This window comes from Dermacentor albipictus, chromosome 2 (assembly GCF_038994185.2).
Source record: "Dermacentor albipictus isolate Rhodes 1998 colony chromosome 2, USDA_Dalb.pri_finalv2, whole genome shotgun sequence".
In the NCBI taxonomy this organism is placed as follows: Eukaryota; Metazoa; Arthropoda; class Arachnida; order Ixodida; family Ixodidae; genus Dermacentor; species Dermacentor albipictus.
This window is the reverse complement of record NC_091822.1, coordinates 9415923-9437319: the sequence shown is the minus strand read 5'-3', so window position 1 is coordinate 9437319 and position 21397 is coordinate 9415923. Positions and strand designations below refer to the sequence as shown.

Below are 21397 nucleotides of genomic sequence, written 5' to 3'. Positions count from 1 at the left end.
CCTAACTCTCGGTCACACAAAGATAATCCTCGGCGTTTGCTACCGCTCACCCTCGTCTTCTGCTACTTTCACTGAACAGCTACACGATGCTATTAATCTAATTTTTCCCGTTTTCCTACAGCACCGTTATTCTTACTCGGCGATTTTAATTTTCCAAATTTAATATGGAATACGCATCCACCCACCATAATGCCTTTTTCCGTTCAGGCTAAAGATTTCTGTACACTGTGTTCCCTATTTTCATTTTCCCAACTTGTGACTCAGCCTACCAGATCATCAATCAGAACCGCTAACACGCTTGATTTAATTCTAACTAATCGACCAGAACTTGCTTCCTCCATAACACACCTACCTGGTATTAGCGACCATACCTTACTGACATTCGGTTTAAAAGTCTTCCATCCCAAAAAGATAAAAGTTAAGAAAGTAATACGCGATTACAAGAAAGCCAACTTTGAAGCCATTAACAATGAACTATCGTCATTTATTCAAACATTTTTTGTTGATTTTGAGAACCGTACGGTCCAGTCAAATTGGGATATATTTGTAGACCAAGTACGTCTATTAACTGAAAAGTTTATTCCTAATCGCATCATCACTTCTAATCCTGAATCCCCTTGGTACAACTCTTATATAAAGCGCCTATCTAACAGAAAAAAACGTCTTTATCGCTTAGCTAAATCATCTGTAAGTAAAACAACTTGGAAAACCTATAACGTTGCCAATAATCTGTACTTAACTGCACTAAAAAATGCTAAAGACAATTACTTATCCCATACATTACCTGACATGCTTACGACAGATATCCGAAAGTTTTGGCGCGTCATTAACCCGTCTTCTGATAGCTCGATCACCTTGAAAGATGAGTCTGGTGAAGTTATTTCAAGTGAAGCTTGCGCAAACATTCTCTGTGAATCATTTGCAAATAATTTTTCCACTTCATCGGACATTGATCTACCACACGCTGAACACTACAACTATCTCATTATGCAACCCATAGCTCTTGACTTTGCAGGTATTGCTAGGCTGATTCATGATTTGCCTTTAAACTCAGCTCCCGGTTATGATACCATTAATAGCAAATTTTTGAAAAACACTACCACATACTCTTCTGTAATACTCGCTAATATTTTCCAGCAATCAATAAACACTTGTACTCTGCCATCTCAATGGAAAATAGGGAAGGTGGTTCCATTGCATAAGTCTGGTAACAAAAGCTCACCCCTGAATTACCGCCCGATTTCGCTTACCAGCACCTGTTGCAAACTTCTTGAACATGTTATATTTACTAATCTCGTTGACTTTCTTGACTCGAACACATTTTTCACCTCTGCTCAACATGGTTTTCGCAAAACATTCTCCTGTGAAACCCAACTAATATCATTCACTCATAGATTACACTGTATTTTAGACCGCGCCTCCTGTGCCGACTGTGTATTTTTAGACTTCAGCAAAGCATTCGACAAGGTTTGCCACAAACTGCTCCTATTCAAACTAAGTCTTTTAAACCTTGACAGTAACCTGCTGAAATGGATTGAGTGTTTTCTTACTAACCGTCATCAATTTGTTACTGCGAATAATTACGATTCATCATTGACTGAGGTTCGTTCTGGTGTGCCTCAGGGATCAGTACTAGGGCCCCTACTGTTCCTGATTTATATTAATGACCTACCTTCTTCATTGAAATCTCACATTCACTTGTTTGCTGACGATTGCGTGATATATCGTGAAATAATTACTAACGACGACACTAATGCTCTTCAGTTTGACTTGGACTACGTGATTGATTGGTGTAACACTTGGCTTATGGAACTTAATATTAATAAATGTAAAGTTATGCGCGTGCAGAGGAACACCTCAAGTACTCTTCCTACTTACTATCTAAATAAAATTCCTTTAGAACCCGTTAACTCATACAAATACTTAGGAGTTCATATAACAGCAAAACTAACCTGGAACATTCACACTGAGTACATAATAAGTAAAGCTAATAGCATGCTCGGTTACCTACGCCACAAGTTTTCCAAAGCACCATCATCCTTAAAATTACTACTTTACCAGTCATTAGTGCGCCCTAAATTAGAATACGCTGCAGCTGTGTGGGACCCATACCATGAAAACCTTATTTCCTCACTCGAGCTTGTCCAAAATAACTCAGTCCGATTCATATTTTCAAATTATAACCGTACCGCTAGCATAACATCAATGAAGGACAATCTATCTCTTCCATCACTTGCATCTCGCAGAACAATAGCACGTTTGACACTGTTTCACAAATTTTATTACCATTCCTCCCTTCACAGTAACTTCATTTCTCAGCCTCATTACCTATCGAGCCGCATCGATCATCGCCATAAGGTCGGACTTCAAACAGGCAACACTAACACTTTTAGTCAATCTTTCTTTCCCAGATCATCACGACAGTGGAACCACCTTCCCTATGAAATTGTATCTATTGTCGACAACAAACTGTTTCGTAAGGCTTTAGCTAACATTGTATAATTAGGAATTATTAACATGTTATTTCATTTACTTGCCGTACTTACAGGCGACTAAGGACGACACTGGTTAACATTGTACTAACAGGAATTACCAAGTTGCTACTTTGTTTACATTGTCTGTCGTACTTACAAATATTGTGCAAGATATTACATAGTATTGTATAATTAGTAATTACTAACACACTGCATTGTTTATTTTCCGTACTTTATTGTTATACTTCCCGTTTTCCCACTCCCCTCTGTAATGCCTTCGGGCCTTGAGGGTACCATAAATAAATAAATAAATAAATAAACTCTGACATTTGTGTAGGGAACCTCGTTGCTAAACTTAATACCGACCTAAACAACGTGTTAAATTGGTGCAAGATTAACCAGCTCAGTATAAACTCGTCTAAAACTAGATTTGTTTTATTCACGTCCTACCAACGCTCATGCGCATTCCTTCCTTCACTCTACCTTAGTAAAAATCTTATACCGCATAGTACTTCCTGTAACTACTTGGGTGTAGAACTTGATTCTAACCTTAAATTTTATCAACACATAGCCAACGTTAGGCGGAGGGCGACATATGGAATAAGGACACTTTTAAAAGCTCGGTATGTGTTTAACCAGGAAAGACTACTCTTTTTATACTCCTCATTTATACATTCACATATAGAATATTGCATTGCATGCTGGGGCAATACCTATTGTAGCCACATACAATCATTGCAAGTACTACAATACCAGGCTGTTAGAATAATTACATTTAGTTCTAACCATTTCATTTACAAATACTGGTTACATAACTATAATATTCTTACTGCGGACGAGTGAGAATCTAAAAAAAACGTACCAAAACTTTAGTTTTGCTGCGTTTTTATATCAACAACTAGATATCGTTTACTGCAACAGTCTGATACCTCATTCTTATCTAACGAATACTAATCTTACGCGATTTGCACTAACAATAACTTTATTCTTCCCATGGTAAGCACAAATTATTGTAAGCAGAGTGTCCAATTTTCGTCTGTTTCCTTCTGGAAGACACTCCCTCCTACTATCAAGTCATGTAAATCATCTCAATTTAAACGACAACTAAAAGACCACATTTTATCGTCTGCGACCACTTATATAAGTATTTTTCCCCTCCAAATGTACATTTGGTTACGCAACACAAATTAAAGTTCATTTGGTTAGGCCTCATTATCCATTTACTTTCATAATGGCATTGTAGTTCTGCAATTAGTCGAATGTAGTAATAATTATTATACTTCTTACTAGCATGTCTGCAGTTGGTTTGTTTAGTACTGCCAAACTTAAAACAATACTAAGTTTGTTATCTTTTGAATATTTTACACTATTTGCTGCGACTGTTGTTGTTTGTATTTTTACTTATACACTGTACAGGAGGTCCCATTCCAGTATTTGACCTCGGGACCTCCTCCTGTATATTAGTGCCTTGTACTATATCTCGTCTATTAATAATAGAGCCTCATTCATTCATTCAAGCATTAAAAAAGGCACACTTGTGGGCACGGCAAAATCAACGACATAGGGTCGTCACTACTGTACGTTTAAATATGACCAAACCGTGCAAACAACGACAATATGTTGGTCAGCGGCATGATCCCTGCGATTCCTCCGCGCCCACTGTTGTAGAAGTGTGGCGGAGTTTCTTTTAAGGTCCGGTCTTGTGATGCCACCGTAGATCGGTGGGTCACATGGTCCTCGTCAAGCATGCGTACCTGCAAAACTGAGGGCAAGCCAAGAATGGGACGACAGCAAGTGCCGTGTTCGCCATCAGTCTCGTTTGCTGCTGGACAACTTTGTGCATCGATGGTAACTATGGCGGTGAGAAACAGGGAAACGTGTGCAGACAACGAGAATTTGTTGGTCAACGGCATGCTCCCTGCCATTCCTTTTTGGCGCCAACGACAAGCAACAGCATGCTCGGCACTCCGTATTAGTTCGCGACGCGTCGCAAAAGCATTAATTATTCGACGATCAATAAAAAATATTCTCGACCATAGCGCGAGTGTTTGGCATTACGTACATGTCAAATGAAGTTGAGTCTGCCTAAATGTTAATGTGCAATAATTTGGATGTTTTCCTTTACATGTACTGTAATTTTAAAACTAGCCTGTGGCAGATGAATCAATTTCAGCTTTGTATCTAAGAAACTCCATGAAGCGGCCATTACTGCTACGAGAAATCAAAATGCTTTATTGAAGAGTTATCCTAATTGCGCTAACAACCTGTTTTCATTATTTACCTAAAAGCATATAATTCAACCTGCGAATGGTCGCTTTTCAGCTTGTAAGGCACATCGGAAGCGAACGAGCTTTGTGTATATTTCCGGTTTCAACATATACGCCGTCAAACTTGCCGTAGGAATTCACTGTTCTGCTCACATTTTTTCACGAAAACGCTTATTTATGCATTGAAGCACAAAAATAACTCGAACGCGAATGGATTTTCTCTGATACTTCGGAAATAATAAGTCGGAAGTGGCGTTGTCTTGGGAATTCGATCAAATGGGTACACCTTGCGAACTCTCCAGCTTCAAATTGTAACTTGAAATATTTGCTGTAAAATAAGTAATCAAACAGATGAGCAGTGTTTTGTGGTAATTGTTCAAATAAGCATTTTGATTTTTCGTAGTGGTAGTGGGGGCCTCATTGAATAATTTAGTTCAAAGGTTAGAATTGTACTGTCTGGCGCGGGATATATTTTAAAATATAGTACAAGAAAAGAAACACGTACTGTCACATCTTCAATAGCTAATGCTCTGCTAAATACCCTAGCACATTCTTATATTTTATTGTGTAGCATGGGCTAGCATTTTGGTTTTGTTATTCACATGATTATTTAATACCATTTAATATTTGCTTATATATCTGAATGTTACAGTAAAGTCTCTAATGGAGCTTTTTTCGGGCTGAGTCTCTCTCTCGTACACCATGGAAGGTGTGGCTATGAATATATTATTCGCGTGCTTGCTCATGCCCATAATACATCTATAACATGCCCCACCATATGGCAATGAGGCAGCGCTGTCCAGCTCCGGCTCGACGGACCAGCTCGGATTGGCGAATCGAGCGAGAAGGGCAGCTCAAGCAGCTGGACTGAGGGAACCACCCACAGCGGATCGGATGGTCGACTTACGCTCGCTTCGCTGCGTGCTGGTCTGTATCAATTTTTTGCTGTCTATCTATTGCTCTTGTCCAATCCGCCACGGTGACCTTGAAGATTTCGTTTGAGATAAGCAAACAAACCTACATTAGCACTCAGAGCACGCACTGTGTTGAGAGGAGGAGAAGAAGAAAAGGAACCAGCAGAAGCCATGCAAGCCATGCAAGTGCAAGGTTCGAACGCCGTTAGTGTGAGGCGTAGAAGAAGCCTGTGGTTCGGGACCCCGTGGAGCTGGTTCTAGTCAAGTAGCTGGCGGTTTTCTTTTAATCTGTCTCTTTTACGTAATTGTTTTTACCTTTTGTTTCAATATCTGCTAACCTTCCTGAGTAATTACCAGTTTCTTTGCAATGTCACTCTCATCGCCAGGCCAGGAGGCTTCCTCCTGGTCGACTTCTGTTCCTAATTCTGATGTGCCGGTGGAGCTTTTCTTACGCAGTGGGACGAGCAGCGTTCCTGTGGCTTTGGTTCCGAGTGATGGCGGAGTGCTTCGCATGGAAAACCCCCAAGGCAAATCAAACCGAACTCCGGATGGCCTCGGCCAATTTTCAACAAATCACCGAGGTTCCACAGTTTGGCCGAGTGGGCATTCTTTGCTGCTCGTCAGACCAGGCTTGTGTTCAAGATTTACTGAAGTGCGATGTTTTCGCGACACATCCGGTGAGCAGTTTCATTCCTCATCACCTTCCATGTACCAAAGGCCTAGTTCGCGGTGTCGACATAAGTCTATGTCCGGTAGAAATTTTGGAAATGTTTTCAGCGGCAGGCGTGATTTCTATGTATCGTTGCAGCCGTGTCGTTGACAATAAGCGCATTCCCACACAAACAGTCATTGCTACTTTTGCTGGAATGAACCGCCCATCGGAAATCAAGGCATGGCCACTTATATACCGAGTTGAGCCTCTATCACCTCGTGTCCTTCAGTGTCTAAAGTGCAGGCAGTTTGGACACTCCATAAAAGGCTGCAGGTCAAACACACGATGCCGAATGTGTGGAGAAGGCCATCATTCAAATGACTCTTCTTCCTGAAATGAGTCCTGTTGCCATTGCAGTGGTCCCCACCCCGCAGATGAGCCTAATTGCCCTGCAAGGTCTAAAGAAGTACAAATCCTTGAAATAATTGATAGACGTCGATGCTCTCGTCGTGAGGCCATTGGAGAAATTCAGAGCAGGACTCAGGGGTATGCTGGTGTAACGGCCCGTCAAACGCTGTGTACGGAAAACTCAATCTCTGAGGCTGTGGCAGCTTCCGTAGAAATGGCGCTGGAGAAAGCAATGGAGCGCATTATGACAAATCTCACCGACTCCCTTGTTCAGGTGCTGTCCTTACAACTAGCTCCGTGGCTTCAACATAATAATAAAGCCAATATTGAGGATGTGGTGTCGGGTCTACCGCGGACTCCACCAATTGAAATATCGACCACGCAGACATTCACAAATAACGATTCATCAAAGCCATCAACTTCTGAGAGAGTCGACCTAATCTGTCTCTCCGACACAGATAGGATGGAAAATCGAGATGTAGATATGGACTCCCGATCTCTTAAACGAACAAGGTCACCGACAGAGAAAAAACCTAGCTCTCCCACCAAGTCCAAGGCAAAAAAGTACGTTAGAGAGATTCCGACTAAGAAGGACTTCTTAAAAGAGAGCGTTTTAGACCGAGCAGTCTCTGCTGCTCGGATTTATTCAAAATAGGAACTTTACCAGTAATTCAGTGGAACTGGTGTTCCATACTTTCCGCTGCAACAGATTTATTATATCTTATTTCTAAGTATTCTCCAGATAATAATATTTTACAGGAAACTTGGCTTGTTGCTGGTCAGACTTTTCATCTAAAAAATTTCCGATGTTTTTGATTGGATCGCCTATCCCGAGGTGGTGGTTTAGTTTTGTTCGTCTCATCAAAAATCTGCCATAGAGCTACTATAGCATACCAGACAATGTCCCCAGACTGTGAAATCTTAGCACTGGATATAATACTTCCTGGCTGCACACCTTTTTCTATAATGAACACGTACGTCCCCGCTGGAGTGCAAGATACCCGCTATCTTGATATCTCTATTGCTCGCAGTCAGAAGAACATCATACTGGTGGGAGATTTTCATTCTCATCATGTGTCGTGGGGTTTCCGAACGGACACTTGTGGAAAACGCTTGTGGGATTGGGCCTTAACGAATAATTTATCTTGCCTAAATTCGAGAGCACATACTTTCGTACAGAGTCAGTCGCGATCTGCCCTAGATCTTATGTTCGCTACCTCGAGCATGTTTGTCACCTCCTGGAAGACTGTAGACTCCGGAACTAACAGTGATCACCTCCCTATAAATTTTGAACTGCTTACCCCGTTGACTAGTTTACATAGTAATGTGCGCACTTTTGTTAATTACGAAAAATAAAAAAATGCGTTAAAATCAGCTTTACACGCTCAGGAAGGCATGGAGAGGGATATTAAAGCAATGATCCTATGTTCAATTCTGAAACAGTCATCAAAAAAAGCTCAGTTTATTGTGCAATCTAGTAAGGGTGTATCATATTGTTCCTGGTGGAATTCGGACTGCGATCGAAATTTTACACGTATAAAAGCTGCGTGGAAAAAGCTTTTATACAACCAAAGTCCTATTTATTGGGCTGGTTATACATATATAGCTACTACATTTAAACGAACAGTATCAAAGGCTAAGGAGGATTATGAATCCAAGCACTACACATACCTTTCAAAATCTTGCAATAAAAAGGCCCTGTTTAAATTTCTTCGATCTCGTAAAGTTATATCGGTGCCCGTGAATGTCGACTCTGTCGTTTTAACAACAAAAGACGTATCGGAATCACTTGAGAAAATTGCTCAAGGACTTGCGCAATGTTTCAAACATAAATTGCCATTAGGCCTACAGAAACCTCCCTTGGGAGACGACTTTGAAACAGTAACAGCGACAGAGCTTCAAGGCATTATTAGTTCATTACCGACGTCAGCCCCCGGTCCAGATGGAATTACAACAGGAATGCTAAAAGTTTTATTTGATTATGCGCCTGAGGAACTCCTAAACATAATAAATTTCTCTCTCGAAAACGCATGGGTTCCAAGAGAGTGGAGAATAGCTAAAATTATTCCATTATTAAAGAAACAAATTAGCTGGACTTGACTTAGACAACATAAGACCGATTTCTCTTACTTCCAATGTCGCCAAATTACTAGAAAGAGTTCTTCACGCCTGCATAACAAATTGTATGCAGGATGATACCCTTCTCAGTCCTTGCCAGATTGGATTTTGTCCCGGGCACTCCATAGGGTGCGCCCATGTAGATTTAGAGAGGCGCATTAAACTTGCTCACCGCAAACGAGAGTACGCAGCTTTGGTGACGCTAGACTTATAAAAAGCATACGACTCTGTAGAACGTGGTATTCTATTCGATAAACTTCAGTCTACGAATTTCGCTAAATATATAGCCGCTTGGATCTATGAATTTATAAGAGATAGAGAGTTTTATTGTTACCAACACGGTATTTCGACTTCCAAACACAAGCAGACAAGAGGTGTACCACAGGGTTCCGTTCTTTGCCCTATGTTATTTAACGTTTTGCTAAGCACGATTCCTTTGTCTCCGGAAGTACGTGTTTATGTTTATGCGGATGATATCGCATTTTTTACGTCCGCAAATCATATACATTCACTACAACAGTCGTTGCACAATTACTTAGGAATGCTGGAGACATGGCTAGAGGGGTCATGTATGTCGTTAAATATTAGCAAAAGTGCGGTATTAGCATTCCCATTAACTGCACAGTTACATATATCTTTAAAATACCGACAGGAAATCATTCCCCAAGTTGACGAAGTCAAGTACCTTGGTGTCATTTACGATGGCAAACTCACCTGGCACAGTCACATTGAACATATCAAAAGAAAGGCAGAACGAGCCGTTGCTATGCTCTGCCGGCTCAGCCACCGGTGCTCTGGACTACGCAGGGATAACTTACTGATGATCTATGAAATATATATTCGGCCCATATTAGAATTCGGCTGCGTAATATTTTCCGGTGGCCCCGCCTACAAAATTAAACCTCTGATACTTTTAGAAAGGGATACTCTACGGTCATGCCTTGGGCTACCTAGATTTGTTGCCAACGTTGTTCTTTATCGGGGAGCTCATATACCCACCCTATATTGCAGATTCCGCATACTTATGGTTCAGACATTTTTAAAAATTTATGACAATTTAAAAAGGTGTACGCAATATATATTTATCACTGAACCGTCTGAGTTTTTCCAAGTATCGTGGTCGAGATTCCACAGTCCTCAGGTAATATTCGTACAAGAACAGTCACAAAAATTGGATGTGTCCCTACGCCATGTTTACCATTCAAATGGTGCCTTACCAGACCTCAAAATTCAGTTCGATGACATATTTCCAAATCATGCTGAACTATTACCAAGGTGAGATTTAATGAATATCTTAAACGGCCACCTACACCAGCTAACCACTGACAATGTAATAGCTACGGACGCTTCTGTGTGCAATGAGAAGGCAGGAGTGGGGATCTTCTCTGAATCTCTTCAGTGGTCTTACTCCCTTCGCCTTCCCGACTTCACACCTATATTTCAGGCAGAATTATTAACGAATATATTAGCATTACGAAAACTGCCCCAAAATGACCCATCAGTTGTTATTGTGACCGACTCGCTATGCACAGCACTAACTGCGTCTTTAAATTCAGCAGTTCAAAGAACATTTCGTTCGGTGGTGCCTCCGTACTTACGAAAAGTACCGTATTTACTCGCGTAATGAACCCACCTTTTTTCCAGATAAGTTGACATAAATTTGGGTGGAGGGTTCATTACGCGGGGAAAAAAATTTAGATATTTTTAGGTCGAAATTTCATGTCACAATGAAGATAGGAAAATCGCAATCCCAACCTTACCTTTATAGTAAAAACACGTACGCGATGAATGTGAATTAAAAATTCATTTTTATTTTCATGCTGCTGGCTGCTTATGGTCTGTCTCACTCGGGCTCGCTATCTGAATCCACGCTTCCACTCATATCGCTTGCGACTTCGTCGGCGTCGTCGTCTTCCCACAGCGCGTCGTCTTCACTGCCGTCGAGGCTGTTGGAGATGCCAGTCTTTTTGAAGCTGCGGACGACCATCTCGCTGGGAATCACACTCCATGCTTCTAGAATCCATCGACAGAGCATGTCGATGGTGGGCCTTCTAATCTTACCTGCGGGAGTCAGGTCGTGGTTTCCCGCGGCCATCCACTCTGTATAGAGCCGGCGCACGTTGTCCTTAAAGGGCTTATTAATGGAAACATCAAGGGGCTGCAGCACTGATGTCAAGCCACCTGGGATGATAGCGAGGTCCGTGCGTAACTCGCTCATTCGGCAGCGGACATTTTTTTTCCAGATGGCCGCGGAAGCTGTCCATAACAAGCAGCGATGGCAGGAGAAGAGCCCCGGGCCGCCGTCCCCAGACTGTTTTCAGCCAGTCGGACACCAGCTCGGCCGACATCCACCCTTTCTCCTGGGCGCGAATGTGGATACCGGCAGGAAGAGTTCCCTTTGGCAGAGTCTTTCTTTTGAAGACGACGAACGGCGGCAGCTTCCTGCCGTCCGCTGTTACAGCTAACATCACGGTGCACCGCTGCTTCTCGGCGCCCGTCGTCTTAACCTGCACACTTTTCGCACCTTTCATATCGACAGTGCTGTTTCTTGGCATGTCAAAGTTTATAGGCGTCTGGTCCGCGTTCCCGATTTGCGACAGCAGGAACTTTTTGTCCTCACGGATCCGAATGACAAAGCGGTGGAAATCACGCACTTTGTCCCCACAGTCTGCCGGCAGCCGCTGGCATAACGTAGTACGCCTTCTGAGGCACAACACGTTCCGGCGCATGAAACGAGTCGTCCAACCACTGCTCGCCTTAAATTCACTCGCGGCAATGCCGTGACTTCTTGCAGTGGCCCGCGCGTGATTCTGTATCAGCTCGTGGGATACGGCACATCCTTCGTTGCGGAGCCTCTTCACATAGCTCAGAACTTCTTCCTCGACGCGAGGAAACTTGCCCTGCTTCGGCCCGCGAAAGGCCCGGTGATCTTTCTTCGTCGCTCTGAGTTCCTCTTGTTGATTCCTCCAGTAGCGCACACGCACGGGGTCTACACTAAAATGCCGTCCAGCCGCGCGATTGCCATGCTCCAAAGCATGCTCCACGACTTTGAGCTTAAAACCGGCCGTGTAGCTAGCGTAACGCCCCATCGCACAACGCGCAGAAAATGCACAGCACGCACGAAATAATGCAAAGGTCGTAGCGAAGCACTTAAACAGCAACAAAATAGGACTGGCGAAATGGCGACCGACGCTGTCCAGTCGACGTCGACGTCGTCCAGCGTGCAGTCGACGCCCGCGTCACCCGCGTTCGCGTCGCCGGTGTTCAGCATCGCTGGCTTCAAATTATGTTTATTTTATCACTGCGCGATCAGACAATTTTATGATCGTCGACAGTCGACAGCGCCGGCCAATTGAGCCGAGATAACGCGAACATGCTAAACACCGACCCTGCGGGCGGGTGCGCGTTATTTACGCGACGTAAACAAAAAAAAATTGAATTTTCGACGACAAAAGTGGGGGGTGGGTTCATTACGCGAGTGGGTTCATTACGCGAGTAAATACGTACGTTTGCTTTGGGTACCGGGACATCATGGGTTGCACTTGAATGAAATGGCTGATTCACTCGCACGAGCTTCCCTGAACGGCCCTATCATATCTGTTTTGCCGACATCGGCTTATGTCACCGCGGCTAGGTACAGAAATTTCGCTATATCTCAAAACTCTGTAATAACCATTCTAACACCGTCTTCTGATTTCCACCATCTTGGCTTCCCATGGAATACTAATTGATGTTCTTCAAGGCAATTGGAAGTTTCCTTTACAAAATTGAAAGGTCGCATACCTCCTCTAAATTTTTACTTACACAGGCCTGGTCTCGCAGTGTCCCCTCTATGTTCTTTCTGCAGTTAACCTGAAACCATCGAACATCACTTTTTCTCGTGCCGCCGCTTTCTAAGACAAAGAAAACTATTAGAATACTCATTTACCAAACTTGGCCTCTCGCTAACCTCGCCAACCATTCTTTCTTTTGGGGCGACTTCACTGGGATCTAGCCACAGGGATGCTTTTCTGGCAGTTTACAATTTTATAAGAGACACAAAAAGAGTACCTTGCAGAATTTCTAAAATTATCCACAATTTAAATGATTTCATTTCTTTACGTTTACTTATTTCATCGGAATTCCTAGCAATATTTAAATACACTTCTAAATTACAGTACTATCGTCCCACGCTCCACTATACAAATCTAATTTCTCTCTACTTCATACGAAAAACCGCCTGCTTCTTGGCCAATCCCCCACAGTGGGTACGCGCCACTGTCTGGGACACAAGACAAGTGTTGTCACCGGTCTCCTTCCCAGCGCTTGCAGACAATGAGCGGGATCCAACGCCCCACCAGCGCCCACCGGGGACCAAGGAGAGCCCTGTCACGTGCGACGTCGACTCGCAAAGGCCGGAAGATATGTTCGATGTGACGGGTCACGGCGCCTTCCAGCTGCGCCTGCTGGTCTGCGCGACGCTTTCCACTGGCGTGCTGCTGGCACACTCACTCGCCTACCGCGTGCTCGCCCGTCCCGTTCGGCATTGGTGCGCGCCGCCCGATGACCTGGCACTGCTCCCAGTAGAAGTCTGGAGGAACGTGGCCGTACCGCTGATGCCTGACGGAAGCTTGAGCCAGTGCACCGTCTATGATCCGCCTGTGCCGGTGAGCGCGCAGCCGGTGTCCCACCATCCCGTTTGCTTACGCGCGTCCGGGTGTTCGCAAGCTGGTGGAAGATCTAGCTGCACGCGTGAAGGTCTTATTAGCACTCTGTTATAGACATGCCCGATAACAGGGCGCGATTTATCGTCTTCGGCCATTAATAAAACCACGAACGTGTTTCGCAGCAATGTTTCATGTGGCGCAGTCGGACTTATTTAATTACACGGATTGCAATTGTACGGGGCTGATGTGCAGCAGTGCTAAAAGAAAGAGGGCGAAAAGGCGCAGGACAGGTGGGACTGAACACCCTAACGCTCCACTATATTAACTGCTGATACACAGCAGCTAGAAGTTAGGTTTTATCAATATGCAGTCGCCGCAGTGGGATCAAGACTAATATTGTATATCCATGCCTTGACAAGAGATCAAACTCTTGTGATCAAACTCTACGGAAATGTGATCAAGACGTATTTTCAATGGAAAACACCTAGGAAGAATTGGATAACATTTTAGCGCCAGCAAGCAAGGACGAATGCCGGCAAAGATACCAAGATGCAGAATATTCAAACTAATAGCTTCAACAGAATATTCTCCATAATATGTATACATTTTTTACACCATGCAGAACTGTGCAACTCCTGGTAATAACGTCGCACCACTCCTTTCACAGATGTCGCCTCTTCATCAAGCAAGTAGACAGCCGTAGTGCTAACACATATTTCACCATACCGCCTGATAGCTTCTGCCTCCATAATTTCGCATACGTTCTAATCTACGTGCCTGGTAATCATCCCACAATAATTAAAGTAGCTCAGTCGCATTTTTGACAGTGTACATACAGATGATTATCGCGGTAATACAAGCCATTTAAACTGTCTTGCTTTAGGGGATCAGTAAGCATCGTTTTCCTTTTTCTATGCGTATGCTACCACAAAACAATGGCACTACATATACTACTGCTTCTACACACGTGCCTGGTATACCGAGCACAAATCATATTACAATTTCTGATTTTCTCCCAGCCTCTGGAACCTGTGCAAGAGTATGTTTCTCTACGTCAGAAAATAACAAGTGAGCCGGATCATCAGAAGGAAGTGAACAGTTTCTATAATAACGGCAGCGCGAGATCACCTAGGTTATAGAGAAGTGAAATCGCAACATATAGCGACCTCGCTGGAACACTAGCATTGAACTCACATTCCAGCGCCGCCATGCTTGTATGCCGTAATTTCTGGAATATCAGTTGCATCGATTCGCACCCTCCACTTGTCGCAAGATTTGAAGCAAAATTGTATATGAAGTGCACATGGGTAAGACGCGCCTATTTTCATTCCGCCAGCATGATGAAACGCGATTATTCAACCTTGTCCGCTCATCGCAAATTGCCTTGCTCATTTCAGGGCACAGCAGTTTAACCTCGAAAGTTGTACGACCACGAATTCTAGTACAAAATAGTTGTCAAAACTCCTCTTAGAAGGAGAAAAGCATAATTTATTTCACTTCACTCTGAGCCATCGCACACCTCGTAGTTCGATGCAAATCACCGCAGCCAGCCAAATTGAACGTACATGCCATCGGTGCGTGCTCCGAGACCATTTGAACGTTGACTTCGCCCTGCGCTCCCTGCCTGGGCCTGCCCAGGCGCCGCGTGGAGCCAGCCGCCGCGATCCCACCCAACTGTTCGCACCTGAAGCCACTCTGCTTGAGACTTCGACCAGCGTTGTGGCTCCTAGGCGCATCATGGACAACGCCGGATTAACCAGGATAGCCCCGACACAGCCCCTCGTCCTGACCAAGAACCACCACCCCAATTTTTCGACCTTCCACCGGCCTTGACCTTCGCCCAAGTGCCCGAATGAGCTTCATGCCAAATTACGCATGATGGCAAGCTTGACCGCGACCAAGGCAAAAAGCACCACAGTTCGCATACGAGCAGAGAAGAATGTCGTCATAATCGCGTGCGCTCCGGCAAATTGCCACCTTCACGATAAGCACCCAGACGTACGCTGTCCAAATATACGCCACATTACCAACCGATGGCGGCCGCGGTGTCATCCACAATGTCGAACCCAACGCCATGCCAGAGACCTGGCTTCAGGCATTGCTATCGCCCATCTGCGCAATCATCAATACGTACATTATGGGCGTAATGGTCGCCGCGCTTATTACCTTCAAGGGATGCCATTTTGCGGGTGAAGTTATCTACCGAGGAAGTGCATTCCTCACAAGCCGAAAGCACAGTTTTGCACAACCTGCCTCGCCATCAGCCACAGACACGACGCATGCCCGAACAATAACATCAAGTAGTGTAAGGTATGCCGTTGTACTCTCTCCAGTCACAACCAAGCCCGTGAATGCCAGTCTGGATGCCCCAATTGTGGCAATGTCCACAGCGCAGACTGCGACGTCTGCGAAGCAGCTTGCAGGGCCGTCCACCAAGCTGCGTACCTGAAGCGTCTCAGAAACCATGAGACAACGCGCGACACTGCTACATCGGCCCCCGGGACAACCACCTCCATAGGGCAACACAGCCCGAGTCCTAACCACAACCGCAACGACAAAGGCACATGAGGCCTGCTGGGCCCCAAACTCAGCTAGATCCTCAAGCCAACCGTAGGTGAATCAATCACTCGCCAAATCCCGTCCACACGCCCGCCCTCCTACCACCCCAATACCAAAAATATGGTCCCATACTGAGCAGAATCCAAGGGACAATTGCAAAGCCCTCATGCAAACAAAACCACCAGGCCAACGCACTCAACGATGAGATAACTGCCTCAACGAGGAGATAACCCTGCACAGACAAAAACAGAAATGAAGAACAAGCTCAGGAAGCTCCTCGACAGCTACGAGTCTCGAGAGCAACTTATAACGGAGCGTTGTTTGTTTGGAAAGAATGCGTGGGCAGAAGCCCGCTAACCACTGGCACACCGTACCTACTTGTAGTTACGGTGCACAAGTGTTTTTTTTTCCCGCTGCGCAAACTAGCAGGCTTGTGCCCACGCATTCTCAGCTAACAAAGAAGCCTGATTGTCAGAAGGGGCACACGTAGCCGTATATTAACTGCGCTACCGGTGTCCGCTATATGATACCGACGTCGTGTGGGAAAGCCTATACAGGTCAGACCGGGAGGTGCGTTAACGACCGAGCACGAGAGCCCGAACTGTCAGTAAATAATAGTACAGGCAGTGCGCATCTGCTTGCGTATTGCCTGACCTGCAAGTATAAACCAAGGTTTGGTAAGCGTAAGATTCTAGGCAGAAGTAAGGATACTACTGATTGCGAACTGCTTCTGCAAGCGTATTACATTAGAAAAAAGAGGAACACATTGCGTTAGCGACACGTCCATCGTCTTATATGGTAACGAGACGTGCTTTTGGGAATATTTTCCTTTTTTGCCGTCAAGAAAGTGTATCCATGCGATATACTTAGCGTATCTATTATTTACTACATTTGTGGCATCAACCCAATAAACCAGTTGTGAGTTAGCGACCGTGGTGTCCTGTCATCTTCCTTGTCCGCGTGTTTTTGCGCTACAATACCTTCAATACATATTAACCAACTCGCCCAAGAAAAAGTCTTATTGACATACTACTATGTAAACGCAAGCGTGGAGGAGAGGAATCATTCATTTCCCTTGTCGATCATCGCTTCCACAGAGTACACAACAGACCTCATCACAACCGAGCTACAGACAATAGCAGCAGCTACTTAGTGCCTTTCTCACTCGTCCACACGCAGAGCTATCATATTCACGGACTGCATGTCCGCGTGAAGAAATCTTCTCTATAACGACGTACCCACACATATTGCGAAACACGTCTTTATCGCCCAGTAGAGATCGTATTTATCCCTGGTGACGCTGGAACATCGGGGAATTAACGAGCTAATCAACATGTCTGCGAAATATTAAACGAGGATCCTGACATTCTCCGGCCAGACCCAGATGAATCATTATCAACCCTGCCACGCCTCTAGCCATATCGAGGCGCAAGCCGAGTATTTCCCGAGCTGCTTCCCGATCCGTGCGTAAAAGAACAAAAACACATGCCTGTCTTAAAAGGCGACAAGAATTAACACGCGAATACAAAGGCCTGTTGAGCAAGCAAAATGACTGCATCTTAAACAATTAAATGATAAAATGAAAACAAATCCCAAACCGTTATGGCAATATTTGAAGTAATGTGGGTCTGATCCTGTTGGAATAAATAAAATTATTTACAATGAACGCACTTTTTCTGACGATGCAGAAAAAGAGGCATGCCTAAACAGATACTTCCAATCAGTCTCTTTCTCAATCTACATGCAGCTCACAGTCCTCCAATAGCAACGTTCCTCTTATGCAACCAATCGAACTTAGCGTTAGTGGTGTTTACTCTCTGCTCAAGAACATTGATGAAAGTAAGGCTATTGGTCCTGATGGGATCTCTCCGAGAATTTTAAAACAGTGTGCTCAAGCCGTCTGGCTTTACCTTTATTTAATTTTTCACAAGTAATTAACTGCTGGTCAGATGCCACAGGACCGGAAAATAGCAAATGTAGTCCCAATTCACAAAGGAGGCTCTAAATAAGAAGTTACTAATCATAGACATATTTCACGTACTATGATTTCGTGCAAAATTATGGAGCACATAATATATGAGGCCATCATGAAACATCTAATGGACAACACGTTGCTTACGCACAGACAACACGGATTTCGCAATAGGGTTTCATGTGCGACACAACTGATTAAATTTTCTGATGACCCGGCGTCTGTAGTTGATTTGGCGGGGGGGGGGGCAAATAGACTGCATATACCTGCACTTGCGCCAACCATTTGATACTGTTTGCCATTCTTTACTACTTCATAAACTTCGAATGGTAAATATAGATTCAAGTGTTTTTAGCTGAATAAAAAAAGTATTTGTCTAGTCGCCGTCAACGTGTTGTCCTGAATGGTACTAATTCAGATTATATTCAGGTCACATCAGTCGTCCCGCAAGGATCTGTTCTGGGGCCTCTTCTTTTTCTTATATATAAATGACATTAACTTAGGTATTGACTCTAACATGCGGCTCTTCGCGGATGACTGTATTGTGTATAGAAGAATTGATGATGAACATGATGTTCTCAAACTGCAGGCCAACCTAGAATGCATTTGCGAATGGTGATCTAAGTGGAAAATGAATTTGAATACGCGTAAGTACGTCCATGTGTGGTTTACTAAGAAGAAACATGTAATCGATGCCAGCTACTGTCTAATGAACAATATTTTAAGAAATGCACGAACAATATTTGGGCGTGATGATCTCGGGCGACTGCTCTTGGCCGGCACACGTGGACTATGTGGCTGGCAAAGCAGCAGTTCCTTTGAATCACATTCAAAGAAATTTAATATGTGTTAATTCTAACCTTAGAAACACGACGTACCTAAAATGTATAAGACTTTTGTTACAGTTGGAACCCTGTGGAACCCGTCACAGATATGTCTTATAAATAAACAAGCAAAAATACAAAATACAGCAGCCAAGTTCGTCTCGGGTAGGTACGAGAGCAAATAAAGTTGCACAATGATGAAAAAAGAGCTCAACTGGGAATCCCTGTCGTCTCACGAAAGAAACTTCGGCTAAACCTTCTGTATGAAATCTGTCAACAAAACTGGAATTGATAGCGAAATGTACTTAAAACCGCCAATCTATATATCTGCACCCACTGACCACCAATGCAAAACTAGAAAATACCGGGCTAGGACGCGCTTGTATACCAATAGCTTTTTTTTTGTTAAAACTGTCGCACAGTGGAATCGACTGTCATGTGGAGATGTGTGCAGTGTGAATAAAGCTGTATTCTTTTTACGTTTGCAGCCCCCCTGCTGTAACGCTTTAGGGCTAAGCGGGGATATGTCTGACTAAAGCAAAAAACGTAAGGGTATAAGCCACATGCAGTGGCTTGAGAAGACCCCATTACGTCCCACATGGCAGTATGACGAGGAAACAGCTTAGTCATGACAAGCGCAGAGAAATACTGGAAACATTGGAATACATTCTGAAATTGCGAATGTACAAGGGCAAAAATACTTAGAGTAAGGATCATTAAGAAAATCATAATCATCATCAGTCTGGTTACGGCAACCAAATACCCCGGTCATGTGCTAATTGTGGCCATGTTGTCCCTGCAAATTTCTTAATCTCATCAGCCCACCTAACTTTCTGCCACCCCCTGGTACGCTTCCTTTCCCTTGGAATCCAGGCCGTAACCTTTAATGACCTTCGGTTATCCTCCGTCCTCATTACATGTCCTGCCTGTGCTCATTTCATTTCTCGATTTCAACTAAGATGTCATTTACTCGCATTTGTTGCCTCCCGCAATCTGCTCTTTTCTTCTCTTAACGTTACACCCATCATTCTCCTTTCGATAGCCCTTTGCGTCGTCCTCAATTTAAGTAGAAACCTTTTCGTAAGCCTCCAGGTTTCTGCCCCGTACATGAGTACTGGTAAGACACAGCTCTTATACACTTTTCTCTTGAGGGATAATGGCAACCTGTTGTTCACGATCTGAGAATGTCTGCCAAACGCACCCCAGCCCATTCTTATTCTTCTGAATATTTCAGTCTCATGATCCGGATCCGCGGTCACTACCTGCCCTAAGTAGATGTATTCCCTTACCACTTGCAGTGCCTCGCTACCTATCGTAAACTGCTGTTCTCTATCGAGACTGTTAAACATTACTTTAGTTTTCAGCAGATGAATTTTTAGACCCACCCTTCTGCTTTGCCTCTCCAGATGAGTGAGCATGCATTGCAATTGGTCCCCTGAGTTAATAAGCAAGGCAATATCATTAGCGAATCGCAAGTTACTAATATACGTACAAAATTGAGAACAGCCTTAGTGCATTTGTTAACATTGTGTGATGTAACATACAATACCCCAACATACAAAAACAGCATGAAACACCATCCATTAGTACGGGAGCGGCCAAACACTAACTTATTTATCGCTATTTCTTCGAGTGAGATGTTATTCCTTTCAAGCGTGTTAAGTTAACAGAGAAGTTTATAGGCGCTTGATTGAAATCGGTAGAGAGTCCGACAAAACGGTGTAGACCAAGCCGTGCAACGACGTGTATATTGTACATGGGCAGATGGCTTTGAAGCTTGAATAGTGTCAACATATCTGCGTTGTGTGTTCTAATATCATTCTTGTACATAAGAATTAAACTGAAGGCATCAAGATTAGGCACTTGAATTATGTTAAACTCGGAATAATAGTTTTCTGTGTGGGCATACCATGGTATGTTAGCAACTAACCCTATTGCACGTTTCTGAATAACAATAATCTTGGATAAATTATGCTTCGTACTTGTGCCCCAGACAGTGTGGCAATAGTTAAGTATTGGAACTAAGAATGCCTTGTAGATTAATAGTTTATTTCTTGTTGATAGCACATACCGTTGACGACATAGCTCCCAATTAAATTCAATTTGTTCATTTTTGATCGTATCTTATTCATTTGGGCACTACAATTAAGAGATTGCGAGAAGGTTACTCCCAGACATTTGATACTACGCATGGTTTGAATATGGTTGTCCCCAAACTTAAGCGTAATATCTTTTACAACATTGTTTTTCGCTCGAAATAACATGGCTTTAGTTTCACTTGTGTTCACCTTTAGGCAATTTTCCTGCGACGACTGGCACATCTATTGGAAAAACTCACTACCCTGTAGAGGATAAGTCATTTTCTCTTCTACCGGTAATGAGCAGCGTAAGGTCATCAGTGTAGGCAATAAGGTTCACCGGTAGCTTAGTGTAAAACATATCATTTAGGTGAACTAAAACCAACAAAGGACCTAAGATGCTGCCTTGAAGCACGCCCGATTTTATTTATTGGCCATCAGACAGACCATCATATTGTGCGCTTCAATTCGTTTATGATGTTGAA

The 21397-nt window shown here is 43.7% G+C and overlaps 1 protein-coding gene across 4 annotated transcripts in view; it reads left to right on the top strand.

The window, feature by feature from the left end:
• The first annotated feature begins 5802 nt into the window (after positions 1-5802).
• LOC139055320 (solute carrier family 22 member 7-like) overlaps positions 5803-21397 on the top strand; it is a 41789-nt gene continuing 26194 nt past the window's right edge. The window contains exons 1-2 of one of the 4 annotated variants that reach the window (XM_070532758.1): positions 5803-5848; positions 13136-13479. In XM_070532758.1, coding sequence (XP_070388859.1) covers positions 5827-5848; positions 13136-13479 — 366 coding nt within the window. In that variant the 5' untranslated portion in view covers positions 5803-5826. Of the gene's footprint in view, positions 5957-13135; positions 13480-21397 lie in introns of all 4 variants that reach the window. The other 3 variants (XM_070532759.1, XM_070532760.1, XM_070532761.1) reach the window with 3 other exon arrangements.